Below are 27,907 nucleotides of genomic sequence, written 5' to 3' on the forward strand. Positions count from 1 at the left end.
TCAGTGGTCCGCCACAAGCGCTACAGGTTTTGGACCTTCTGTGCCCATAATGGTTTTTGGCGTGTTTTCCCAGGCGACTGCGGAGAAAATGTTGGAGAGATTGGAAAACATTTGCAGTAAACACGTATCTATGCGCGTATATGTGTATGCATAGGCTGTAAAGTTAAAAGTCACGGGTTGGGTGCAGCTATGCAGTTTTTTTCGCATGTTTTGGCAGAACTTACATAACAAAAAGTTACGCTGGTATCTAAAACACTGGCGGCTCATTCATTTTACTAGAAAAAACTAGATTTTAGCTATGGATATATAGGTGCTTACATTTCGAATATTTTCTTACTTCTACGCGGATTTGGTATTTGTATATTTTAGGGAAATTCTTATATGGCATGAAATTTTGTCATTGGCCGATATTTTCAATACTTGAACTAAGCCCCTTCCGGTACCGCCAGTGCCCAGCACATGCCTTCACATGCACTTATATTTACGAGAAGAAGTTCCCATGTACCCCGCGCTGTATGCAGTAGTTGGCGGAAAGTTCAAATTTAGTGGCATAAATTTGAGGTGGCACCTGAGTACAACGGTAAACCAGCACTTACATCACCTACACTCGGCCCACACACACACACACACTTGCGCACATAACTTCACCCCACCAAACAAATAATTTTCACAATTGAATGTGAACTGCTGTGACGCCTGCAACCAACACCTGCAACCAAAGAGCAAAGTGCGAAAACACCGGAGTAGCAGCGAGGGTGCAAAGTGGGACAGGAAATTTACACGGGTGCCCGAGAGAGGGGAGCGGAGAGCATGTGCATGTTTTCAAACTGAATGCTGATGCCTGTAAAAATTTTGTAGTCGTTTATCTTTGCTACGGTGTGAGTGTGAATGTGTGCTCGATGCAGCTGGCGTTCATAGTTGCTGGCGTTCATAGTTGTGCTTGTTCCTTTAAAAAATTTACTGTTTTATACTGGTATGTAGTGACTACCTACTCGTACATACTTACAAATGTTTACATGTGTATGTGTAGTGTGCACACACCTACACGGCTCCATCGAATTTGGTAAAGTTTTAAAAATAGTTGCTCTTGTTTCCGTAGTTTCTTGACAATCTCAACATTTTATTTAGAAAAGTCGGCATTTTAAAGTTGTTTATTAATGTCAAAGTTTTTACGTTTTTTTTTGTTTTTTCCCCTTGTCTTTGGTGAGTAAGCAGCAAAGTTTGTTTTGAACTGTAGCAGTGCGCCAAAATGATAAATAAATCGAAATGACGAAAAGTGAGAGATAACAGTCACAAGAACAAGCGCAATTACTATGCATCTACTGAGCTGCCTTTATGCCATTTTTATTATATGTAATCACCTTTGACATGCATTCATAGCTTAAATTTGTGACAAAGAAATCAATAGAATTGTGTATTTAAAGAACGTGATAAGTTAGGTTAGTTAAGGGAAAGTTGGGTAAAGTTAGGTAAGCTGAACAGGGCATAGCACACAAGTTTGTGGATGGCTCGAAGTGTGACGGAAGATTTGGTGGGTATTCTGCGAGGAGCTCCCTATTAAGCTCAAATTTAGGCTTACGGAACACTATAGTGTTTTCCAAGCGCAGGTAGCCGCAATTAAGGAAGCAGTGGTTACTTACTTCCGTAATTATGATATTATAATGGTAGTGGTAATGGTTATACGGGTTGGGCTAAGGCCTTTATGCACTGCGACTAGATTGATCTATTGTGCGCCCCTAATTACTTAATTATACCGAGGAATCGAATCACCTCCTTAGGAGGCAGCAATTGTAGGTCTTCCTCCTCTAGTAGGTACGAACCCCAGCACACTGTTGTGTTCCATAGACCCCTCTTCATCACTGCTGAACCTGCATGGTCTTGTACTAGATAACCCAATTGTGTTACAGTGTTTATTACAGGCAAAGTGACCTGTAAGTTCTTCACAGAGTAATCTGAGGCCCTTTTTATCTAGGATTAGAGCAGATTTTGCTCCATTTGCTTTGTAGTTCAAAAACCCTTTGGACTTATTAAGGCCGCTTGTGTCATTTCAGTGTTCCCTGATTTTTGTTTGGATCCATTTTTTTGGTTTCCTGTTTTATATTATTTTTGTTAAAGCCGAAAAATAGGCCCAATAAATAGCCCTTTTTATTTCGACAGCCAAGTGGCAATTATGACCTTCGGCTCATTGCTTGTGCGTTCGAAATTAGTCGGGGAATAACTGGCTTCTTTCTCGATTGCAGCCGCCAGCTATTGTGCAAACGTGCAAAGTCGCAAGATCCTTCTGGCCACAGGTAGGTCGGGGGCACTCGAGGGAACTTCTTAGGCTAACAAAGCCGCAACTCTCGAATTTGTTAGGTATATTTACCGGATATTGTTCGTTAGTTGTCCTTGCGGTCAGACTTGGGATGGCTTCAAGTCCTTTCTGCAGAAGCTGTCTCGAGGATGAGGTGGAATCATCTCAGCTGCCCTTCTCTTGTCGGGTGTTGGTAGGATATTGTCGGTTTAAATACCGCACATCTGAAAAATTCCATAAGTAGCTCGAAGCGGTTAAACGAACGTCAACCTGATATCCAAAGCACATTCACAACGGGCGAATTTTGATAATTTGTACCAGTGGTGCGAGGAGTCAATTTATTCTAACCTAACCTAGGTAAGCTGATGTTAGGTTTGTTTAGGCTGGATAGTAAATCTAATCAGTTTCTATGTCTAATCAATCCAGGGGGCTCCCCCCAAACCTAAGTCGTATTTTTCGAAGTACAAGGCTCTCGTTTCTACGTTGGGAGTTGATGAGCCCATAAGTAATCTGTGAGTATTCAGGTTACTTCAACCACAAGAAACTCAGAATGTTTATATGCGTGCTTGGATTCGATTTTGTACACCGTGCCCCAGACGGCACTTTCTCCGCACACTCGTCTAGTTTTTCATTTATGGAAACACCACTTTTCCACAATACCGAAAACGAATTACGCCCTGCTGTTATTGTAAAAACTTTCGACATTCTTATATACGTTTTCTGCTAGACCTTACTAAGCCACTCTAATTACGTAGATCTCAGCTTGATAAATGTTGCGGTAGTTTGGAAGTCTGTAGGATTTCCTTGTAGAGAGTTGCTGGGAGCATACGATTTTTCTTCACTGCCCATTTTGGAGCGTTTGGAATTTCGCCACCGTTTCCTGTGTCAGTTTCCAAGTGACTTGTAAGTAGGTGCCCGGAAAATGCAGTTGCAGATGATTAAAAAAAAATTTCATATGAACCGATAACCTGAGAGGCAACCCAGCCGATGAACTAAAATCAAACATTTATTTGGAAATACTTTCAAACCATTCGAGCTGCTGTACTGAGTCGGAAAAAGACTAATTCGAATTATTTTAATTGGTTTGCCAAGAATTTAATTTTTTTCTGTGTCTTTCATTCTTTAGAGACATGGTGGCTAATAATTCTTACAATCAACAATAGCGCCACGCCTAATTTACTTGTTTATGCTACTTACATACACGTGTATGCTTTGTGTACAACTTGTATAATTTAAAGGAACAAGTTTTCCCAAATTACCAAGCAATAAATTAATTTATCTTCTGGGAGCAGTTATAAGATAAACTTAACTTTACTCATGAGATCAAGAAAGTCAAATGGAGTGGCATGAGTGCACTCATACATATCTACATATGCACATATGTATGTATGCAAGTAATATTAGCATGTGAATGAAAAGGTTTGTACAAATGTATAATTGATTGTCTGAAGGCTGTTCAGGTACGTTGTGTATCAAAGAGGAAAAAGCCTGAGGAGAGAGAAACATCCATAACGCAGGCGCCTAAGGCCACTAAAGCTGCACCTAATTCAACTATCGCAGTTACTAAAAAGGCTAAGCTTATCGAATGAGAAACGTTGGCCTCCGCAGGGACGATTCCACTATACATAAGAAGGTGTGGGCACTGGGAGCGTTATTTTCAAATGAGGCATATAAATCGGGATATGCATATTCTAGTGTTTAGCAGTCAAACAATGATGCAGGATGTCCGATGGCAGAAGTAAAAGCTAAATTGAAAAAGAATTAGAAATATTACTAAGCCAAGTAAATACTGACTGTTACGTCGAACACACTCTTGTAAACCTAATTTGTTTTATTTTTTGTTGTAGAGGTGGCACAAAGCATTGAAAGCCGAAATGTGGGACTTGCCTTCCGGCTTAAAATAAATAAATAATTGGCGCGTACACTTCTGTTAGGTGCTTGGCCGAGCTCCTCCTCCTATTTGTGGTGTGCGCCTTGATGTTGTTCCACAAATGGAGAGACCTACAGTTTCAAGCCGACTCCGAACGGCAGATATTTTTATGAGGGGCGACCGCTATTAGAAAAATGTTTTTATTAATTTTGCTTTCACCGAGATTCCAACCAACGATCTCTCTGAGAATTCCGAATGGTAATCACGCACCAACCCATTCGGCTACGGCGGCTTCCGGCTTACCGCACTAAAAACCCAACCTTGCGCTGTTCTGTTTGCTCTGAAGGAGCGCGGCCTATTGCCTTTCTACGAAAATGTGGGGAGACGCACTGAGCATCGCAACTTTGTGCTGATTTTATTTGCTATGATACATTGTAAACAGCGGACCAGTTTTCTGTTGACTCAAACATAATATCAACCTGGTTATTAACCTTAAGTGGCTTCCCTACCTTACAGCGCAAGTCAACACTTTTGGTTTCAAACTCTTGGAATCTGGCGGCTTCCGTACTTCGTGCGACTTGCTGGAAAAGTGATGTCGGGATGCCGTTAACCTCGCCGTCGATAATTTCTTTTAGCACTGAGACTGTCACTCAAGAAATCACGCAGTGCGGATTTGTGCCACCGTACTGAAAACATGTGTGTACTGCAGGAAAGATGCTTTCCTATTAATGGCAGAAACTAATAATCCAGCATGCGCGATGAGTGACAATGTCCACAGAAATTGCTTCCCCACGACGATTTTCAAAAAAATATGGTCCAATTATTATGGACTAAAGCTCTACTGATGACTCTGAGACTTATTGTACACTTGGTCAATCTACGTCAATAAAATTTCGAAATTTGTGCATATCTTCAGATGGAATATCAAGTCTAAAGTTGTCAACTCCAGTAATTATTTTAAATTTTTATTTAAAAAATCATTACTACGGGCTATAGACAACTGGAAACTGGCGTTTATTTCAAAGCTGTTGACTATCTCCAAACTGTTCGAAGAGAAATATAGAGCGAAAATATTATATTTTATAACTTGTCTTATTTTTGCTAATTAGTTTCCGAACCTTGCGCAATTTCGTATGTATCTGGCTAGGGAATTCTACTAAACTCAATTTTAGATGGATCTGAAGTTAATTGCATATATTAAAGTATGATATATATGGACTTTTCGAAAGCGTTTAACCCAGTGTCGTACAAAATATGAGTTCGTTCGGCCAAACACGTCCGACTCCTTGGTGAGCTTTTTTCATGGCTGAAATACATGCGGCTTTGCAATGGCCTGCCAAGAGGCGACCGCCATTAGAAAACATTTTTTCCATTATTTGGTGTTTCGTGCCCGAGACTTCGAACCTATGTACTTCCGAATGATTGTCACTCATCAACCCACTCGGCTACGATGGCCGCCTCCGCGTTCCTATGAAGGCTAAAATCCTTAATTACCTCTTCTAGCGTTCCTCGAAGAATTATTAAATCTACCTCTGGACATGTTTTAGATTTTATACAGCTTTAAAAATTGGTTTGAGTTTGTAACAACGAGTTTTTATTAAATTTTGCGTTAAAAATTCATTCAATGTTGGGTAGACCCTAGAAATGTTAGGAAACTGTTTCGGTAATGATACTCTAAAGAATACAACCGTTTCCGAAGGGCATGAACGCTTCAGAAGAGATCGTGAGTCCATCCACGATGACGAACGTATTGGCAGGCCATCGGTATCAAAAAGTGATGAAAACATAAATAAAGTGAAAGAAAAGTTGATCAGTAATCGCAAATTAACCATCAGCGAGCTGGGAACATTGATTATAGGTTCGTTCTCGACATTGTAGTTAATGTTTTGGTTGGTCCAAAAGGACCTGAATTTCATGCAAAAAAGGGACCGCGTTGATAGCTCTAAATACACGATTTCCAAGCTAGAATACCACCCTACATTCATCAAGCGCATCAGCACAGGAGACGAGATGTGGGTTTATGAGTACGACACGCATTCCAGATATCAGGCAAGTGAGTAGAGAGCTCCGAATAGACCACGAACAAAAAGATCAATTCTGTTTCAACCAAAAAGAAAGCGAAGTTTGTAGTTTATATCGATAACAACGGTTTTGTACACAACACATTTTTTATTGAAGGTCGGACAGGACTTTCATTTGGGCATAGAGACATTTCCCTAAAGCGATTCGCAAAAAAAAAGAATTTGTGGGAAGACAACTCGTGAATTTTGGACCTTGATAACACATCGTCGCTCAGAGCCATCATTATCCGTGAATTTTGACCCATAACGGAAGGAATACCATCCAACAGCCATCGGATACACCTGATATGGCTCGCTGCAATTTTTTCTGTTTGATCGAGTCAAAGCAGCTACGGGGATCCTCTTCGATATTATAACAGTCGAAAGCAAGTACTGGAAAAATCGAAGACTGATGCCCACACTGAAAATGGAGTGCCAGAAATGTTTCGAGAGCTGGATCAAGGGCTGACATAAGTGTGTTGCATTTGATGGTTTCTCATTTCTTCACGCAACAGTTCGTCAGATTGAGCTGTTTCCTTCCTGAAATCTGGTTACTTTGGACTAATTAAAGTGCAAACTAAAGAACTGTAGAACTACTTCATTAACTCACATGAAAATATCTTAGATGCGGAATCCAGCCACATAAGTCAATTTACCGCTTTTTTTCTTTGCCCTTTTCTTTTTCTTTTCCTTTGCCTTTCTCTTCTTCTTTTTCTTTTTCTCGATACTTCTCTTTTCTCTATTTTGTGCAAGCCACTCGAAAATTACCTAAGTGAACTTATATATTTGCTTAAAGACGTGCATATCTATTCGTATATTTGCTGGCCAAGGCTCCTACATGGCACAAAACAATCATTTTAATTTGCCTAATTGAGTAATCAACTAACTAAGATTCGAAGAATTGTACTGGCAATAGAAAATGGGATTGAAATGATATGATAGAGCATATACATATATAATACATACATATGTGCAGACAAACGTGCGAGAACGGGTCACAGTCCATATAAAAATACGTATGCACATACATATGTACATTGCCAAGCATAGAAGCTGTCGTGTATGGCTTAACAAATTGCATTAGTTTAACAGTTTTCGCCCTTTCCACTTACTTCCTGCGGAAGTGTTGTCTGCGGACTCGTCTAGTTCGCTCACCGCAATATTTCTTCACTCCATAATTCCAACCACACGTAGCCAATTAAGTGGATGACAGGAAACGTGCGGTGAGGTTGAGTGGAAGAAATAGAGTAATGGTACTGATAGTTTTAGAGCAATTACTAAAATAAACTGAAGTAGAATGAATGAGGAGAGTGGAGACCAATAAAATTATATCGAATAAGGATTTATTGCAATTAATTGGACAATAAATAGTTTATCAAAATATTGGCGTGCATGCATATACTTGTATGTACATATGTAGGGTATGGATACATATACCTAAAATCGTACTATGTATATATAATAATTTTTGAATTTAGTTATAACACAGTTAGTGTAAGTATGTACTCTATTGTACTGCGGTTTGAACAAAATCTGGTATTGACTCGTGTTAAACTTGGAAAATCTCTTACTTCAAAAATCATATTTTATTTTTTATTTATTTAGTCAAGCACAAAACCACAAGTTATTAATATTATTATTAATTTAATTAATATTTATTATTTAGTATAAATTAATTCGCAATAAACTTCATAACGCACGAGCAACTAAGACTATCGGCTTTCGAGCTTACAGGACTAACAGACTTTTATAAACTTGATTTTAATATTAATTCATAATTAGTACCCAAGTAGAAAAGTGAGTGTAAATACATTATTTAATTTAGTCTGCTAAACAATTTGTAAAAGATATTTACATGAGAGTCACTAGGTTTGCTCAGGATAGAAAGTGGAGATGTATTTTAGGAAAGATTGATTGAAAGAGTGTTAATCTAAGGCAGGCAGGGGTGTTCATCGGGATTAGCGGCGCAGTTAATTCTGATTATAATTGTAGTGTGGCAGGCGATTGTTACGCGCATTAGTGATCGGCTGATTTGCTTATTGGATAGTTTTGTCAGTAAAGATGGATGGCAGGCAACAAATACAGGTGTTAGCTACACTGATATTAAGAAATAATTATTTATTAAAAAAATCTTAAATTGCAATTTCGCAAACTGGTCCGAAATATCAAAACAATTAAGTTTTAGGTTGGCCTAGCATTAGATCCAGTCTTTCTTGTTTTTCTCTCTAAAATGTTCAATATTTTTCACTCACAATAGATATTAACTGCCATTTTTCGGCAATTTTACAATGGAAAATTCCTCTAATCCGCTTATATTATGAAAATTTAGTCTAGTTGTCAATCCGCATTAGTTGCACTAAATTCTTGGGATAGTTGCGAATTAAAGAGGTCCCGGTGGTCTAGAGCTAGAAAATTTAGGGTATTTTCAGGAATTTTTTTTTACAATAAAAAAAATTAATAAAAATATTTAAACTTTTTAGGCTTTCTATTTAACTTCTTTTACATAAAAATGAATATTTGATTTTAATAATTTAAAAAATGGCGCTGAAGTTGACCCTCCCGAAAAATTTGACCTGGACGTTATTGTCCATTTTGGATCTTCTATTTATCTGAAACACAAAAACCAAAAAATTATTAATCAGTATGACTGTATGAGCTATGTCCCATACTAGAATAAAAAAAAATTCTCAAAATGGGGCGGTTTTGAATTTGACATCCTAAAAATCGAGTTTTTGTTTAATAAAAAAAAATGAAATAATTGAAATAATAATGTGATTCTTGTACGGGCGGTAGCCATTTCATGTTCACCACATATTAAAATTGCAGACGATTCGGTTGATCTGTTTAACTTTTATGATCTCCATGGCTTCGTCCTACATACGCCTCTCACGAGCCACAAGGCGTAATTAATGTAAAAGCAGTAACTTGTAACATATTGGTATTCGCTGAAAAGCTTTGAAATTCAAATAAATAATATAAAATAAAAAGAGAGCTCATCCCAAAGCTAAGCTAGCACTTTCCTCTTCCTCTCTGCCCCTTCTCTCCCTCTAAGTTAATCAGTGGTGCTTTTGACTAGCATTCACGAACCAAAGATCAGACGAAGTTTAATTCCATCCCCGTTGGATACTTGAAGAAACGAAATTGGCGACATAGCACCAGAAAAAATCTTATCTCATTGTGTCACGGCCCTATGCGGCTACCTGGCCGACATCACGTTTCATACGTAACATTAGAAACCAAGTAATTTTAAAATTATATTCAACTAAAAATATTTTAAAACTGTCTACCCTGCACATAAAGTGTCCCCTTTACTGATATGTGTGTGTGCCTATGTGTTGGGGTAGTGCATTTTATTCGACTCCGAATTAATATTGTGGTCAATAGAAATTCAGAGAAACATTAAATAAGGGTTGCTTTGTGGTTTTGCTCAAATAAAAACTGTTGTAAAAACGCATACCTGGTTTTTAAATGCTCAGGCCAATGCAGAGCAAAACATTTTAATACACTCTCTGTGGTTTTCTGAATATAAATACATGCAACATTTTTCACATTGCATTAAAATGTAAGTAAACAAAATATATTTGTTCATTTATTTGCACAATTAAGTGAGCAATAACATTCGCAAAAGTTTTGTTTTTAATTAAAATTTTTGTATGCAAACTACATTCGAAAAATTCAGTTGCTTGGTATTCGGGTTTACATTTATTTGTACAGTTTTGTAGTTAATTAACATTTAATATACTCTGTAATTTTTTTGTTGTGCTTTTTATAAAGCTTTAGACTTTGGGGAATTTTTTCAATTCTTACATTAAAAACGAACTTTTTTTGTTCAGCATTGAAAAAGTCTTTCTTAATCTATCTTCATGAAAGCGGAAATAGATCATGCGAAGCAAAATAACGGAGCGTTGTAAAGTTATCTACTATTCCAAATGTATTTCAAGCTTATTTCAAGTATTTATCTATCAATTGATACATTCAAACTCTCCACCAACAAGGACGTCACAAAGGAAAATCAAATATTAGGGTGAACTATAAGTTATTTTTATTTTATTTTAAAGTTTAGTAAAAATAAAACTTCTATAATTTTTTATTAAAACTTTAATACTCCAACAAGTGAAAAATAGAACTTTTAGTAAATAAGTATAAGACTTTTAAGATAAAAAACAGCAATGAACGAGCTTCAGAATTTCAAGTAAAAATCATTCAAACTATGCTTTTCTCTTGGCATTTTTTTAAATCTTTCAACGGTGGCATTTCTTATTCTCAATGAAAAAAAAAACGCAGAATATATTTCGTCTTTCCCTAATTGGGTAAAGATTTTTAATCTTCTACTTGGTTTGTTTGCCGTAGTGCAGCTTTGAATTGTGCTGATAAAGTAGTATACGCTATCGGTTGTTTAATGCCGGATATTTTCCCTCAAGTGCTGCATGCATTCGATTAAGTTGGGGAAGTAAAGACATAACATTGCCCTGTATTCTTGGCCACCGTTCCTTCATTTTCTTCTTGGCATATTTTTTTCCATTTTAGTTGGCTTAAATCATTATTACCAGTAAGGCGCAGAAATTTCCTTGTTTTTCCCTCTTTCTTGCAAAGAAAAAAATTTAAATAAATAGTTTGAAGCAAAAAAGCTAAAAATAATTCATTAAATGTACATATTAATTAAGTTTATAAGCCTTAAAATAGTTTTTAAAGTTAAATTAAAAAAATATAAAGAATTGAATTCACCTTAGTATTAAAAATTTACTTGAATTCCTAATATATTATGTCAGCAAACTTTATTGGATTTAACAAAAATTAACATAGTTATAAATAAATAATTTAGAGCTTTTGGTGGGCCCTAATATTATTTAAATTGAATTCATGATGTTTTATATGTAAATGTAAACCAGCTTAACTAAACAATATTAGTACAATTTATAGATAAAGAATTATAAGACTTTTACAATAGTTCACCCTAATATTACACATATGTATAGATAAACAATTTTTTTACTTCAAAAATGTTTCAAGTGTATATAAAAAATATAAAGCTTTTATTGCACCCTAATGCTATATTTTTTACTTAAATTCATGATGTGTTACAGATATGTACACATAAATCCCCTTTATTAGATTTCAGAAAAATGTTTAGAGTTATTAATATCTAAAAATAAATAAAAGTTTTAGCTTACCCTAATATTACTAAGTTACTTGCTCATACGTACAAAAAAACAACGTTTTTAGCTAAAAAATGTTAAACGATATATACAAAAAATATGAAATTTTGGTTCACCCTAATGCTAATAATTTACTTAATTAAATTCATGAAAAATTACATAAGCATATAAATCACCTTTATTGGACTTAAAATAAATATAAATACACATAAATAAAATTTTAGTTTACCTTAACATATAAACAAATTTTAACATTTATAAATAAAGAATATACAACTTTTGGTTCACCTTAACATATCAAAGCGATTTGCACATAGGTTTCGATAAACCAACTTGATTATCTTAAAAAGGTACAAAAAATATGAAACTTGTGGTTCACCCTAATGTTATTAATTTACTTAAATTCATGAAATATTACTTATACACATAAATCACTTTTATTGTATTTAAAAAAATGCTAAAAGTTATAAATAAAAAAATAAAATTTTATGTTCCCCCTAATATAAATTTACTTAAATCCGTGATATATTACATATCTAGTAAATATAAACCACCTTTATAAAACATACAAAAATTTCAGTCATAAATAAAAAATTTTAAAATTTTGATTCACCTTAATATTATTAAGCTGCTTGCATAAACATATGTAAATTATGTTAAATTGGTTGCCTAAAGAGTTTCACAGGATAGTTAACCTGGGTCGATTTGGCTCTTTTATATGGGTTTTCCAAACAGAGATGTTATTTTGATATTCAAAGAAAAATGCTATTTTTAAATATAAATGATGGGATGTTTATTTCATTATAAGGAAGAAGGTATGCCGTTAATAGTGGAAAATAACATCAGGCAAATTACCCCCACGATCACGCTTACAGGACAATATCCTCTTCATGAAAATTTGCATAACCGAATTGCAAAGTGGCTAATTGGCTGCCCTAAGTCCTCGATAGCCTGACGAATTCTAACTTTGATGTTTTGAATCGACCCTGAGTTGTTAGCGTAGGCCTTCTCTTTGACGTGGCACCCAAAAACAGGTCACAAGGTGTTAAATCACAAGATCTCGGTGGTCATTTGTGATCACCTCTTCGAGAGATAACACGGTCCGGAAACTTTTCCCGTAAAAGATCAATGGTTTCGATGCTTGTGTGGCACGTCGCGCCGTCTTGTTGAAAATAAACGTTGTCCAGATCTATACCATCCAATTCCGGCCATAAAAAATCGTTAATCATCTCTCGATAGCGCAATCCACCTGTTATTGGAAAACCCTTTATAAACGACAGTTTTACTATCATAAAATATTAAAATCTTATGAACAAATGTATGTCGGTGTTGGAAAACATTTCAAAGACTTCATTTATAGACAATTTGTTCTGCCTGAAATTAAATTAGTGTGTTTTCTAGAGTAAATAGTATTTTATTTTACTTTAATTTATTTTATTTTATAAAGGTTTACATAACAATAAAATTATTATACAAACTAAAAGTAGTGCAGCGCTAGCATCGGAGGCTTTCGGCTGGAGTAAATAGTAATTTTAATGAATTACTTCAATTCCCAAAATTGTAACTCTCATTCTAGCGCTTCTGGAACAACAGAAAGGATTTGCAACGTTCAGGAAACGTTACTATTCTGAATCAATAAATGATTCCCGATTGTATACCGGACATTTTTTGTTTAACTTATGAAAATTTTTTGGCAGCTGGAAAGTTAAAGAACTCGACGCACAACGAGTTCTTTCGACACTAAAAGAACGCAGCATCCGTATTTCAGGGGGCATGTGTTTGTCGAGTCGGCTGGCTAGGAGAGGCGGTATTAGTTTGTTTTATTATTCTTATTGGAATAATTTTTAGAATATTTGAGAAAAATAATAAGCACTTTGTTCAAATTGAATGCCTAGTAATTTTAAATGTTCAAACTAAACAATATTATTAAATAGAACGTTTATCCATCCTTTATATGACTGTGCATAAGACGAACAATTCACACAGGCTTAGCCACAAGCTGGACATATCACTTTTGCTGTCAAGTTAATCTTTTTCGTCCATACAAAACTAATATTAATCAAAGCTTTGTTCCGATATTCATCATCAATCATTTAGCTGTTCAACGGGTGTTTCATTAAAGAGGTCTGCAATGAATCACCAATGTATTTGAACTCCTTAATCACGTAGGTGACCACGTAAGCTTCAAATACAATAATAGGCTAACTAACTATGCCAGACGAATATAATAAATTATTTGGACATATACGTACATTTGTGTGTGTGTCTGTTAGTATGTATAACTAAAACATGTTAATACTGTTTTTTTTGTTGCACGCCTGGTTTACTTAGGCCCATTACTACACACTTTTCCAAATACCATAAAACACAAATCATTATAAACACACACTGGATATGCACATACATATACGAGTACAGATATACTTGCATATTTAGTATGGACGCAAATGCAATTAAGACCTTTCGTACATTTTCTGCACTGACATTGGACTGTTGTTTAACTAAATTTAACAATTGAATACTGTCTCCGTATTGCTTTCAGTTTTCGAAGAATTTCTGTCTTAAGTTTTTTTAGGAAAATGAAACTACGAAAAAAAAGAAATGTTTTTTCAAAATATCAAGTTTCAGACGATTCTGGATTCTGGGACAGGGCACAAAACAAATATATGTACTTACGTTCATTGGCGATTTGAAAGTTAGTGTCTGAACTTTATTTTAGAAAGCGTAACATTTTTCATGTCTTTGCACATTCTTTTTCTAAATCGGCATATATATATTTTACATCTTATATTTTAGATATATGATATGCTCGACGGTTCCATGCAAAAACCAACGAAGAATATTTTGAGGGGCATTTTAATCTTCTAACTCCTCAATAGACGGGCCCTTTTCGACCATTTTGCGGTAAAAATATTCATAACAATGGAATATAAGGAATTAAAATGTGCCATACAAATATTTGCCGTACTCTAAAGTATCTGACGAGGCGTGTTTGAGAGAAAGATTCTCAGGAAGATTTTTGAACGTTTGCACCTTAGTGACGGCGAGTATCGTAGGCGATGTAACAATGAGTTGAATATGAGTTTTACAGCGACGTAGACAAAGTACAGCTAATAAAGATCCATCGACTACGCTGGCTGGGTCATGTTGTCCGAATGGATACAAACGCTCCGGTTCTGAAAGTATTCGATGCGTTACCAGCTGGTGGTAGCAGAGGAAGAGGAAGGCCTCCTCCCGTTGCAAAAATTTGGTGGAGATGAACTTGGCTTGTGTGCCCAAATGGAGCCGGTTAGCACGAGAAGGAAACGACTGTTGCGCATTGTTAAACTTGGCCAAATCGCGTAATCGGTTATTACGCCAAATTCAAAAAAAACATCCGCTTTAAAGTCACTATTTACTTCACTCGTACGGTGAAAAACGTAGTATGTCGTCTTTATTGTATGTAGTATGTATAATTGGCGCGTACACCTTTTTTGGGTGTTTGGCCGAGCTCCTCCTCCTATTTGTGGTGTGCGCCTTGATACTGTTCCGCAAATAGAGGGACCTACAGTTTTAAGCCGACTCCGAACGGCAGAAATTTTTATGAGGAGCTTTTTCATAGCACAAATACACTCGGAGGTTTGCCATTGTCTGTCGAGGGGCGACCGCTATTAGAAAAATGTTTTTCTTAATTTTGGTATTTCACCGAGATTCGAACCTACGTTCTCTCTGTGAATTCCGAATGGTAGTCACGCAGCAACCCATTTAACTACGTCGTCTTTATTAGAAGGCTATATTATCAGTGCCTCATAAATAGACTTGTATGCATTTAACAGAAATTTCTTCGTTCTGCATTAAGATCTTTAGACTTCACTGATCCGCTTATTTCATACAGTTCAAGCTATGCGGTATTAAATTTTAACTGGTTACAAAGTAGAAGATGTGTACTTTCGCTCTGCTTTGTTTTCGTTATTGGGACAGTTGACTCGCCTTTACTCTTAGAGCGCGTTAATTTGCACATACCTCAACAAAAACCTTCGAAGTAATGATTTATTCTGCCTATATCGGGTTAGAACCGTTCATGCCCCGCAAGCAGGAAGGGTGAGAAGACGCACTATATGTTCGCACAGATAGACGCCACGAACCAGTACATGAGGACAACAACCTGCTTCTCTATTATGACAAAACAATCGTTACGAATACCACAAAAACTCAAAATAGACTTGATATATTTGTAATATATAGAATTTCGCACACCGCCACCCAATTGTCATAGACATTGGCGTTCCATTGAACAAAAATATTCATAAAACGCATACAGAGAAAATTAAGGAAGCGAGAAAAGACGAGAACTTCCATCACAACATTGTAGCTGGGCCAATTGCCCACAAGGAGTTCGTGCTAATGAGCCAACCCGTCAATGCAATTTTCTACCTTGGTGTTTTGAAGCGTTTGTTAGATCGCATCGTCGAATTCGCTCTGAATACCGCGAAGGAGAAAGCTGGCGCTTATTGCATGATAATGCACCATCTCATCGATCCACTCTTAAGACTGATTTTTTGTACTAGAAATCTCATTTAAACCATCAATCACTGACCGCATTCTCCTGGTATGGCTTCCTGTGATTTCTACCTAATCGGAAAACTGCATTTGTTCATGAAAAAGAACGTTCCCGTAGAGGCCATCCAAAAGGCGTGTACCGACATCCTGAAGGACATTCCTGTCAATAACCTGAAACACTCTATCCCAAAGCTTTTAGATCGCGCAAAACAGTGTATCGAGGCCAGAGGGGAACAACGTTCCTGTCGTTTTATTGGCGATATCTCTCTAACATAAATTTAAATAAAAATTAACTTACTATTTTGAAAGCCACAGAAATATACGGAGTTACTTTAATTTTGTTATACATTCCAATTAATTTTCTGTACCTATTCAAACGTTTGAAGGATATGTAAAAGCAACTTCTACAAAAGTTCTTCATAGTACATATATCTACTCATATTTACAAATGCATTCCACGCGAACATACATACATAAATATGCACAACCTTCTTTACCATAGTTGCCGATGTATTCGTAAATACACATCCCATACATACCTACCTATATGTATACATATGTATATATGTATGTATTCATATGTATATAAATACGAGCACACTCAACACTATTGCTGGTCCAGCGAAACAGCCATTGTGTACATACAAACACTTATATTATATGTATGTAGGTGCCCGCTCACGTGCCTGACTACACATAACTGTTGTGCTTGTTGTCCTGTGAAATGCGCAATTCTGGCATCATCTCCGACCCTCCATGCCTCCATTTCCATTTTCATTTCATTAGTAGAGCTCGTCTATCAGCATAGTTGCCCGTTCGTCCATCTGTCCATTCAGTTAGCTGGTATACGCTATAAAATATTGTTGTTGTAATATTCTCCTCTGTTCTTGTTTTTATTTCCTATTTATATGTTATTGTTATTACTGCTTGGGGTGCCGTTGCTGGCGTTAACTTTATATTGCCATTGTTACTCCTCTCATTGTTGTTATTATTGTTGCATTTTGTATGTTGGTCCTTTCAGCTGAGTTGCTGCTACCTTTTAATTGTTTCTAATTATTTCGCCTGATTATTTAAGAACAGCAGAAGTGGCAATACAATAACAACTATGAGCACTTACATTTACTAGTAAGCACATACATACATGTATACATATGTATGGTATATGTGAGTACAACTAGGTTTGCTATTTAAGTTTCGAGATATGGTCATGCACCAGTGCGAATATTTGGCATCCTAAAGATTGACATTTATTAATGGTAATCGCACACAGAGCAATTTATTGTGCGAGTGTTATTTCTGTTCTTTTACAGGTATGCACTTGATACCTGTATATTTATATTGGGAAAAAAATGGAATGAAATCGTGAACATTTTCGTGCGATAATTTTCTATGACTTTCGACGTGGCTCAATCCAATAACAAATTTGGTGAAGCTCCATTTCGAGCCACCGTGTTTGGCTAGGTTTGCGCGTGATCGCACTTCGCTTCAGGGCCACTTTCGTGAAGGTCGCCTAAAACCAGTTGAGGTGTCAGAAAAAAGCGATACTGCGATTGTACTACAGCTGGCAATATTAGTGGAAAATTTAGATCTCAGTATCCCGGGAAGCAATATCGGGATTTCGGGACTCTTGGCGGAACGTAACTTTTTTATTATAAGAGTAAAAACTCAATAACTGAAAGCGGTTGAACATAAAGTTAAAAAAAAAACATTTTAAATGAATTGATTTTAAATAAAAGTCACATACATTCTGTCAAAAATGTACCGGGAATTGTTCAATAAAACGCCAAATAATTGTTTAATCATCAATATTTATTTTGTCGCCTTCAAAATAGGCTTCATTCGAATCAATACGCATAGGCCAACGATTAGTCTAGCCATCAAAGCACCTTTTAAACGCGCTTGAAGAGATCTTCTTCAGCTCTTTCAGCTCCTTAATGGCTTCTATCGACTCAAAGCGGCGTCCGCGGAGTGGCAATTTAAAGTTTTGGGAAAAGGAAGAAATCACAGAGGGCTAAATCCGCTGAATACGCTGGTTGTTCGATGATATTTGTCGAGTTGTTGGCCAAAAACGTGTTCACAATATGAGCCCTGTGAGACAGTGCGTTATAATGGTCCAAGATCCATGAGTTTTCTTTCTACAAATTGGGCCGTTTCCTACGCACTTTCTCTCTCAAACATCGCATAACTTTTATAAAATATTCTCTATTTACCGTAGAATCATTTGGAATGAACTCCGAGTGCACAACACCATGATAATCAAAGAAAACGAGCAGCACGTCTTTCACTTTTGACTGAATGTGACGTGGTTTTTTGGGTCTCGGCTCATGTGGATAACTTAAATGATGGATTTCCAGCTCCATTTCCTTGACTTTGTCGACTATTTCATTCGTTGAAGACGTTGATGGGCGACCAGATCGGGCCAAATCTTCCACGACTTCTTGGCCCTATGCAAAAGTCTTATACCATTCGTAGACCAGTGTTTTTGATAAACCACATTCGCCATAGGTTTTTTGCAACATTATCAACGATTCCGCAAACGGATTCCCGTTCAAAAACAAAAAAATTAAGATAATTTCTTTGTTCGATATTTTTATCCACAGTGAAAATAGCAGAGTACACCTGCGGTTGACTGAAATAATTAAATGCCAAAAACAAGCTAATTGACAGATTACGCTCAAACTCTGCGACACTATAGAGGACAGTTGTACCAATATTCCAGGAAAAAAAATTTAGACATTCCCGATATTTTTTTGACAAGTCGTATTTACTAGTTCAGGCAAATCATAAAGTAATAAATTTTTTAAATGTTATTCAAATAACACTATGTTCCAGGAAGCCATTAAATAAAAATATACAAAAACCAAACTTCTTCAAACAAATTGATTTTTTCCTTCTTCTTGATGGCTCGTTAACCGCTTACTTATTTTGGCCGAGTTTAATAAGACAACATTAGTAATCGTATATAAATAAGGTAATTTTTAGAAAAACAAATTTAATTACGAGTATTAGTATGATTTAATGTGGAGTTTACTTAACTTGACCTGATCCTGTTGCATATAAAACTGGCTAATGAAAATTATCTTTCGGCCTCAACACTTCTTGGCAGAACTTTCAAAAGATTGTCATTATATATATATATATAATTGGCGCGTACACCCTTTTCGGGTGTTTGGCCGAGCTCCTCCTCCTATTTGCGGTGTGCGTATTGATGTTGTTCCACAAATGGAGGGGCCTACAGTTTCAAGCCGACTCCGAACGGCAAATATTTTTTTATGACGAGCTTTTTCATGGCAGAAATACTCTCGGAGGTTTGCCATTGCCTGCCGAAGGGCGGCCGCTATTAGAAAAATGTTTTTCTTAATTTTGGTGTTTGACCAAGATTCGAACCAACGTTCTCTCTATGCATTCCGAATGGTAATCACGCACCAACCCATTCGGCTACGGCGGCCGCCAAAAGATAGTAATTAGTCATTTGAAAATAATAACCTCTACTTATGCACAAAAAAATATTTCAACTTCTTTTTTCAGCGCGTCTGATAAATTATAAGATTTCGATTTAAGGAAATTTGCATAGTTTGACTTAGTAAATTTTTCCACTTTTCCTTAAAACTTCCTGTTTCGTTAACGTGAGTACCGCTATGGGTTCATGGTACTAACTGTAGCGTCTCCAAAGCGGACTGGCCAAAACTGAATTTTAATCACAGGTGTTATAACGGGTCATTGCACTATTGGCACCAGTAGCGGGTAGAATGGGTGTGCCTCATGATGACTTCTGCAGGAGCTGTGGAGATAAGAAGAAATTTAGTCGGTACAACACCTCCTCTGTGAATGTCCTGCACTTCAATGAAGCCGTGCCAACTATCTTGGCGATTATTTCTTTGAGGACTTGGGGAATTTGCAAAATGTGTCACTGGTGGGATTAGTTACCTTCTTAAAAAGATCCAAGCGGTTTAAACAAAATGTGTCACTGGAGGGTTTAGTTAGTTTAAAAGATACAAGCGGTTATGCAACTTAGTTAAGAGAGGTAAAACAAATGCAATGCCCTGTGCCTTGAGTTAAACAAGCAACCAGACTAACCTAACCTAATGGTTCCTAACCGAAATGTAAATCCAATCTCTAGAGTCCAAAGTCTTAATAAGTAAATGCAACCGAATTTCCTGGAAAATTAGAATCTTTTGTAGTAATAAAATTTTGTAAGACTCGCAAACATGTTTTGTTTTCTTTTAATTCGATATTGAAGATTTTCTAGAATCCCAGGATTAATACAAGCTTTTGTGGTAGTCGGCTTAAAGTAACCAACTCACTTAGACAGTGTAAATCCGTTGTGGTACCACTGATTAACACGGGCACCTTACTGCTTAGACTCTCTTATGAAGCGTAGGGTAGTTCCGTAAGAGAGTCAAAATGTTATTTTTCTAACATCCTTGCACTACTCTAGCTAAAGCTGGACAATTGCAGAGGAACTGTTCTACTGTTTCTTCCTCTTCCCTGTCTCTATAACTTCTGAACTTCATGAACTTTTGGCTGTCAAAATATGAATTCCCGTTGTAATCTGCATAATTTGCTAATCGCTCAAAACAAAAAAAGTCCTCGGGTTTATTGCTTTGAATAATATTTTGAAAAATAAGAACACCTTTGCCTTTGTAAATATTTATTCGTACCTATCCATCTCAAAACTAAAGCAGCAGACCTCGTACATATCCATTGTGCTCACAACGGTAACAACTATATTTGTAATGACAAACAAGGAGAGGGTGCCACAAAGCAGCAACAAAAAGTAAAGTTGGTAAATTGCAATTTGTGTATTAAATTGCAACTCATTAGAAGCGAAGAAAGGAGCAAACAATGCTCTCAAAATTAATCGAGATGTATGCCTGAATGAAAGCATCGGGCATAGGGATGCGATAGTGAGACGAATTGGGAACTACATAGCAAATACGACATGAACAATAATAAGCGCTGTGGCGCAGAAGCTCTTAAATTCGCTTTTTTATGCCAAATATTACATTTTTTAATTTCTGAATTTGATTGCGAAAAATGCATTCACATACATAAACGCTAGAGCGTGCATAGTAGTGATATGTAAAACAATGTATGAAAATCGCTTCGCGCATTTCTCAATTTTTTTCGAATGAATTTCTGTGCAAATCATATCCGATTGGTTTTAATTAAATTCATTTATTTTGCTCGTTAATTAAATTTGGAGTGGATAGCATTTACCTACATGCTTCCTCTTTTTAAAAGCATATCAATATAGAAAACATGTGCATGTTGCAAAAAAAAACAAACAAGAAAAAACAAAAAAAGTGTTTATGATATTCGAATAGTTTTGATGTAATGAGCTGGAAATTTTTAATAATATTTTCCGATTTCGGTACACATTTTAAGGTTTTTTTTTTTTAATAAAGAGCTCGTGTAGCAAATGCGTAAAATGGAAAACCAACCGAAATATGTTCAAGTAAATACAGTTTTCGCGTCTCAAAAGCCTATTCAAATTTCATTAGCCGATAGCACAAAATTAATAACTTTTTCAATAAATAAAACAAAAACAAAAAATGATTTTGGGTAATGAAAGTCTTTATTAGGGCTTTTATAATTTTTTTATTAAGTGAAAAAGTGGTATCTGTCAAGTGCCTGCCGGTAGGGTTGATATACATTTGTGCCCGTTATATCGGCTTTTCCATAACTTTTCGCAAGATTTCTGGTAATAAATGTTCACATTTCTGTCGAGTATTCTCCATAAGGGCTGCGATTGTCTGAGGCTTGTTTTCATAAGTCCGCTATTTCAAGTATCCCTAAAGAAAGAAGTGTGGGATGGTTACATAGGGCGATTTTGCTAGCCATGCCAAATTGCCAAAACGACAGTTTGCGCGACCAGGAAACGCTTTCTTCACAATATCCCTTGCAGGTTGTGCTGTGTGTGTGGTTTTACCGCCTTGTTCAAACCACTGTTTACTAAGCCTCGCTCATCTAATTCCGCTAGTAAGAGGTCGTTTTTTATCATAGCCATGTGGCATTCGCCAATAACAGTGACCATCTTGCCGATGAAGTCTTGAAAAATATACCTCCCAATCACACACAGTAGCTTTGAGAAGATGTAATGGCCCTGCATGCTTCACACCTGAGCTTTTATTGGCTCAAAATGGAAGATTTTGTTTATTAAAGTAACTGCTTAAGTGGAATGCGCCTCGTCGCTCATTACGATTTTCAAGACAAAATCATCCTCACCATTTTTGGGATTGAGAATGGCTTGACAGTAATAAGCACGCGACTGACGGTACCACGCATGTGGCCGAACGGCCACTTCGAAGACGGCCACACTCTGCACGGTCTCGTGTGATTCCAGTCTGTTTGAGTTGAGTAGCTAAGCACTGGAATGTTTGCCAAGTTGACGGAGCACGAATACTCCCGACTCACGCTGCTCGAATACTCCCGACCAGGTATTGGTAAAAAAAAAAACAATTTCAATAGCTTTAGAACTGTGAACCAAAACGAAAACCCGAAGTATTATTATGGGGAAGACATTTCGTACAGGAGACTTGCAAGTAATTGATTTAGAGAGGGCAACACAGGCTCAGAGCCATCAATGGTCTGCGCACATAATTTTGAAGTGGCTCTACTCACAACCAACTCACATTGGCCGATATAAATGAGATAGGCAATCAGAAGGTGGCAGCATACTCCCACGATTTAGACAATACGAAAGGTTGCTCAAATTGCGCTATCGTTACTCGGTACTCTTTAAATCTGATAGTATCACTCGATAAGAATACGTAAAAAAAAAAAAATTGTGACATTAACTTTGGCTGCAATGGCACGAGGTTCGTACCCACTTATATCCCATGTATTCTTACGCTCTTTCAATCAGTCGTCGTTCAGATGGCAACGAAGTAACAGAGGTAATGGCAATCTCCCTTTTCGCCAATCGCTGTCCTAAGCAAACCGTTGTCATAATCCCTGTTATCTCAGCAAATCCACTGATTCCTTCGAATTCGCTGAGAACCGTATAACGGTTTGATGAATACCACTCCCTTGCATACCGAATATCGTCCAAGAAGAAACTTTTTTTTATTTTCAATTATATTATGTTTCTTTCTCCTTTCTCACTTTTATTCCTCTTCTTAGTTCACTCACTTATGGTACTTGCCCTCACGCCATGCAACAGCTACGTTCATTTCTTCACTTCACAATCTGCCTAATCTTGTATCCTGTCATTCTTGCAGACGCAAAAACAAAACCACTATCGTTACAAATCAAAAGAGTGCAAACGAAATTACTGCAAGGGGCGAAACCGCTCCTTGAGAGTCGGAGGATCCAGTTATGAATATGATGCCGAACTGTTATTAATTTACTCATCGAGAGAATAGAATTCACCGCCACCAGCTTAACAGCATGGAATTCTTTGCTGCTACTACACTCAGTTCTGTTAACTTCATTCTGTTAAACATTAAAACAAAATAATTACTCCGGCCTGGTATTATACTGCTATTATCATTTCGAAGAATTAAGTGGAGTTTTTTGTAATACAATTTTTCTACTTTATCAAATAACAGGTGAGTTATGTTAGCCGCTCTGCATGTACCTATGTATACATGTATGTACACGCACAGCTCTCTAAATTGCTTCCTGAGCTTTAGCTCGTATTTCAAATTAGCTTCAGCCAATCCCTCTGCGAATGTAGGTACATACATGTGTATATTGATATACTTACTAGTTAAATTTTTGGAAAATTCGTATCATCGAATAGGATTTCCGAAATGTTTCAGTTCACTTAGAAACGTTTATTTTAAATTAATATTTTTAATGATCCAAAAGTTGGCCAAAGCAATATAATATTTCCAATTTATTTTAAATTTAATCAGAAAACACTGCGAAATTGCAATTTATACAAATGTACATTCAATGCAAATATTTATTAATAATATGTATGTACATTCATACATCTGCGTAGAAATGCGCATACCACTACATACAAGTGTATATTACACAAATACACATTTACATAGGTTATTAGAATAATTTTCTTTGTTTGCATACATTCAGATTAAATTGTGAAATTTAATCTAATATGAGATTGCATACGCCTCGCAATCCATTCGTTTATTTTGGCAATTATTGACATTATCGTAGCAAAATTGGTTTTGGATTGTTGCAAACGAAGAGCAATGGCGTTTAAATGTGTGAATAAGAGATAAAATTTCGAATATGTGTAAATGCTTTTATTTAGACTCATATAACCCCAGCCCTTCAAAGAATTTATTTATTGGCATTGTTCCAGCTTATTTGGTTCAATTTATTTAATTTATAACTTTTCAATCGCTTTGTAAGCAAATTTTCAAATTTGCGCTTGGTAAATCGAGTGAAGTCAAGCATTGGTGGTAATAATAGCATTTTCAGCTGTTTGTTGTGAATTGTTTGTTTTTAATTCGAAATTCAACTTTCACTCCATTTTAATTAGCAAAAATATTAGCACTGCCATTAAAATGTGTTGAAGCAGCATACATACGTGTGTGCACATACCTACATACATACATAAATAGAAGCAGCCTTTCGCAAATGTTTAAAACTACTGTAATTTATATAACCTTCGTCAAGCTTATAACTTAAAACTCAAACAAAATTTTATCACATTCAAAATGCAAAACAATTTAACAAAATCAGAGGTTGTTGGTATTGTTGTAAGAGAAGCAAAATGTTCTCAGTTAAAACTGGTTTACAAATAATTAAAGATTTTTTTATCCAAGCATCAGATCGTCTAGTTTTTACGTAAAATTGGTCGCTGACTCATAGGTATCGCCGAGATAACGCAATATATGTTTTCTATTGAAACGAGACTAAAATCCAATCCATCGAGTTTCTGGCATTACATTAAAACCAAAAGAAAAACTACAAGTTTTCCTGCTAAAGGGTGATTTTTTCAGAGCTATAGGAAAGTTTTTCAAAAAAATACACGTAAAATTCAAAAAAATTCATGACATTTTTATTCAAATCGATAGTACAGTCCATATATTTTAATGTTTGAAGATTATTTCATGCAAATGTTGACCGCGACTGCGCTTCAAATGGTCCATCCGCTTAGTCAAATTTTTAGCATACTCTTTCCAATGTTTCGGCCGGTATCTCACATATAAATGCTTTAATGTTGTCTTCCAATGCGTTAATTGAAGCAGGCTTGTCTGAATAGACATGAGCTTTAACATAGCCCCACAAAAAATAATCTAAAGGCGTTATATCGCACGATCTGGGTAGCCAATTGACAGGTCCCGAACTTGAAATAAAATGATCACCGAATTCGACTCTCAACAAGTCCATTGTTACGCGTGCTGTGTGGCATATGGCACCGTCTGCATTTTGGGCAAAAAAAAGTTGGATATCATTTCACGGTAGCGCTCACCATTCACAGTTACGTTACGATTCTTTGAAGAATTACGGTCCAATGATACCTCCAGCCCATTAACCGCACCAAACTGTGACCTTTTCTGGATACATTGGAAGCTCTTGCATTTCATCTGGCTGATCTTCACTCCAAAATCGACAATTCTGCTTATTTACGTACCCATTGATCCAAAAATGAGCTTCGCCGCTGAACACAATTTTTCGATAAAACAGTGGATCTTCGGCCACCTTTCCAAGAGCCCATTCACCAAAAATTCTGCATTGCGATAGGTCGTTTAGCTTCAATGCTTGCACCAGCTGTATTTTGAAAGCCTTCACACCTAAACCCTTTCGCAAAATTTTCCACGTTGTTGAGTAACAGAGGTCCAATTGCTGCGAACGGCGACGAATCGATAATTGGTGGTCATCATTAACCCATCTTCTACCGGTAATAGATTCCGTGTAGATATTTGCGTGAAATTTTGTATGGTTGGTGTTAAAGGACTCCTGATCACCTTTACAAATTTTCAGACCGATAGGTCTTCCGAATGCACCAGGGCAGACTGTTGCGAAAACGCAACGCTGGTTGAAACGCTGTGATCTTATTCATAGAAATAATATAACTTACGCAGAGTTGTAGTTGGGTATTTTTTTGAATTCTCTTTATTAATATAGTTGTATTTTGTTAAGTTTACAATGTAATAGTTTTGCAATATTTAAAAAAACATTATTTTTTCTTATTTCCTAAATCTGTATGGTATTCATCAAAACATTTTGGATGTAATCTCAAATTACATTTTTTACATTCATAAACAGTTTGTGAGTGACACATAGGACATCTTTTACGTTTGTTGCCTGAAGGTTTCCATACGACATGATCACGAACATTTATGCGAGGTAAATGGACTGGTCTCTCTGCTTCTTCGATGTCTGATGAATCACTTATTTCATCAGAAACTTTTTCACAATATAAAAGTAAAGATTCTGCAATTTCAGTTTTAAAAGAAATTTGAGACATATGGCGAGTTCCTTCTGCCTTACAAATCAGGCAATGAATTTTCCATGCGTTAACAGTGGTACTATTGATTGAATTAGTCCATAACGGCCACCACCATTTTTTCCACGAATACCAACGCGATAGTTAGGTACGGCATTATCAAGTAGGTCTACCCCTCCCATGTGTTGATTGTAGTCATGAATAAGTCCAGGTTGTTCAACAGATACTTTTTTCTTCTCGGCTTTTCACCAACGTTGTGAGACGGCTAGTGGGTCGACAGACTTGAAATTAGAAATAACAGTTACTTCTGTATTATCTTGCCAACGAGCAACAAATAATTTATTTTTTATCTCGGAGCAGTAATCGTGTTGGTTTGTTACGAATAAATATTTTGCACGAATGTTGACCAAAATATGGTATAATTTGTTCATCAATTGACAGAAACGTTTCAAAAACTCCAAACTGCATGTACTTACCATTCAGTGGACGAACTTTAGCAAATCTGTCTGTGGCATCAATGCCATTATTGTCCATTAGATGAAATATTCTTTTGATCAACTGGAAGTTATTACGTGATAAAGCTTGCTTTAATATAAGTATACCAAGTGTTTGCTGTGTACTCCAATAATGTTCAACGTGAGGTACTTTATGATAACCACTTAGTATCAAAATTCCGATGAAACGATATATCTGTTGTTTGCTAATATCCACTATGATATTATTTTGGTGAGCATACATATTTGTATTCACGACCAGCATTTCCATTATTTCTTCGCCGAAGAACTGCAGAAACAATTTAAATGGTGTTTTGCCACCTGAAAGAAAAATTTTATGAGCCAAAAATTATCATAGAAATAAAATATTCAGACTCACTCATAGAATCAACAATATTGCTTTTTAAAGATTCCACACCTGATTCGTCAGGGGGTCCAAATTTAAAATCAATTCGTTTGGTTTTTTTCCAGTTTGGTGTACCGAAATCTTTTTCTGCTGTGTACCTAGTTGTTTTTGCAAAACAGGATGGTCCATCATCAGGTATTCCAACTAAGCATGACGGCGGCGACGCAAAATCTTCCACATCTGATTCATGTTCGACCTCCAACTCTCCACAAACTCTCTCTCTGTTATCATCTCATTATCGTCAATAAGTTCTTCGTCACTTACAGCATCAACATCTGCTGGTGGAATATATACGAAAGAAGTTATTTTTTTCGAAATAGGCTTACCAATTTTCATTCGATTAGCAGAAACTACTTCGCCTTCATCCTCACTGCTCGAAGTATTTATGTAGGATTCTATTTCCCCAATGGTTAAATAACGTCGACGATCCATTACTCTTCAATAAAGAATTAAGTAAGGGTACAAAATTTTGACAAAAAATATCAAGAGCACATTAGTCTTACCAAAACGATAAAAGCTTTCAACGAAATACTTCTAAATGTAGTTTTACTTGCACAAAAAAATAATAGCACTTATGGTACAAATTGCCATATGAAAATGACATAAACATCAATTTTCCCGCCAAAAATAATGTCATCAAAACGTTGAAGTCATATGAATCGTTTCAACCAGCGTTGCGTTTTCGCAACACCTGTTTTTAAGATTTTATTTTTGCAA

The 27,907-nt window shown here is 36.2% G+C and overlaps 1 protein-coding gene across 1 annotated transcript; it reads right to left on the bottom strand.

Moving 5' to 3' along the window:
* On the bottom strand, positions 1–27,622 carry LOC128857541 (piggyBac transposable element-derived protein 2-like). The gene is made up of 5 exons (XM_054093292.1): positions 27,517–27,622; positions 27,405–27,465; positions 27,164–27,288; positions 26,767–27,105; positions 1–77 (listed from the first exon to the last, which is right to left on the bottom strand). Exons 1-5 carry the CDS (start codon positions 27,620–27,622, stop codon positions 1–3), a joined length of 708 nt encoding a protein of 235 aa, XP_053949267.1.
* Positions 27,623–27,907: the final 285 nt, after the last annotated feature.

Source organism: Anastrepha ludens, chromosome 3 (genome assembly GCF_028408465.1).
Source record: "Anastrepha ludens isolate Willacy chromosome 3, idAnaLude1.1, whole genome shotgun sequence".
NCBI classification, from domain to species: domain Eukaryota; kingdom Metazoa; phylum Arthropoda; class Insecta; order Diptera; family Tephritidae; genus Anastrepha; species Anastrepha ludens.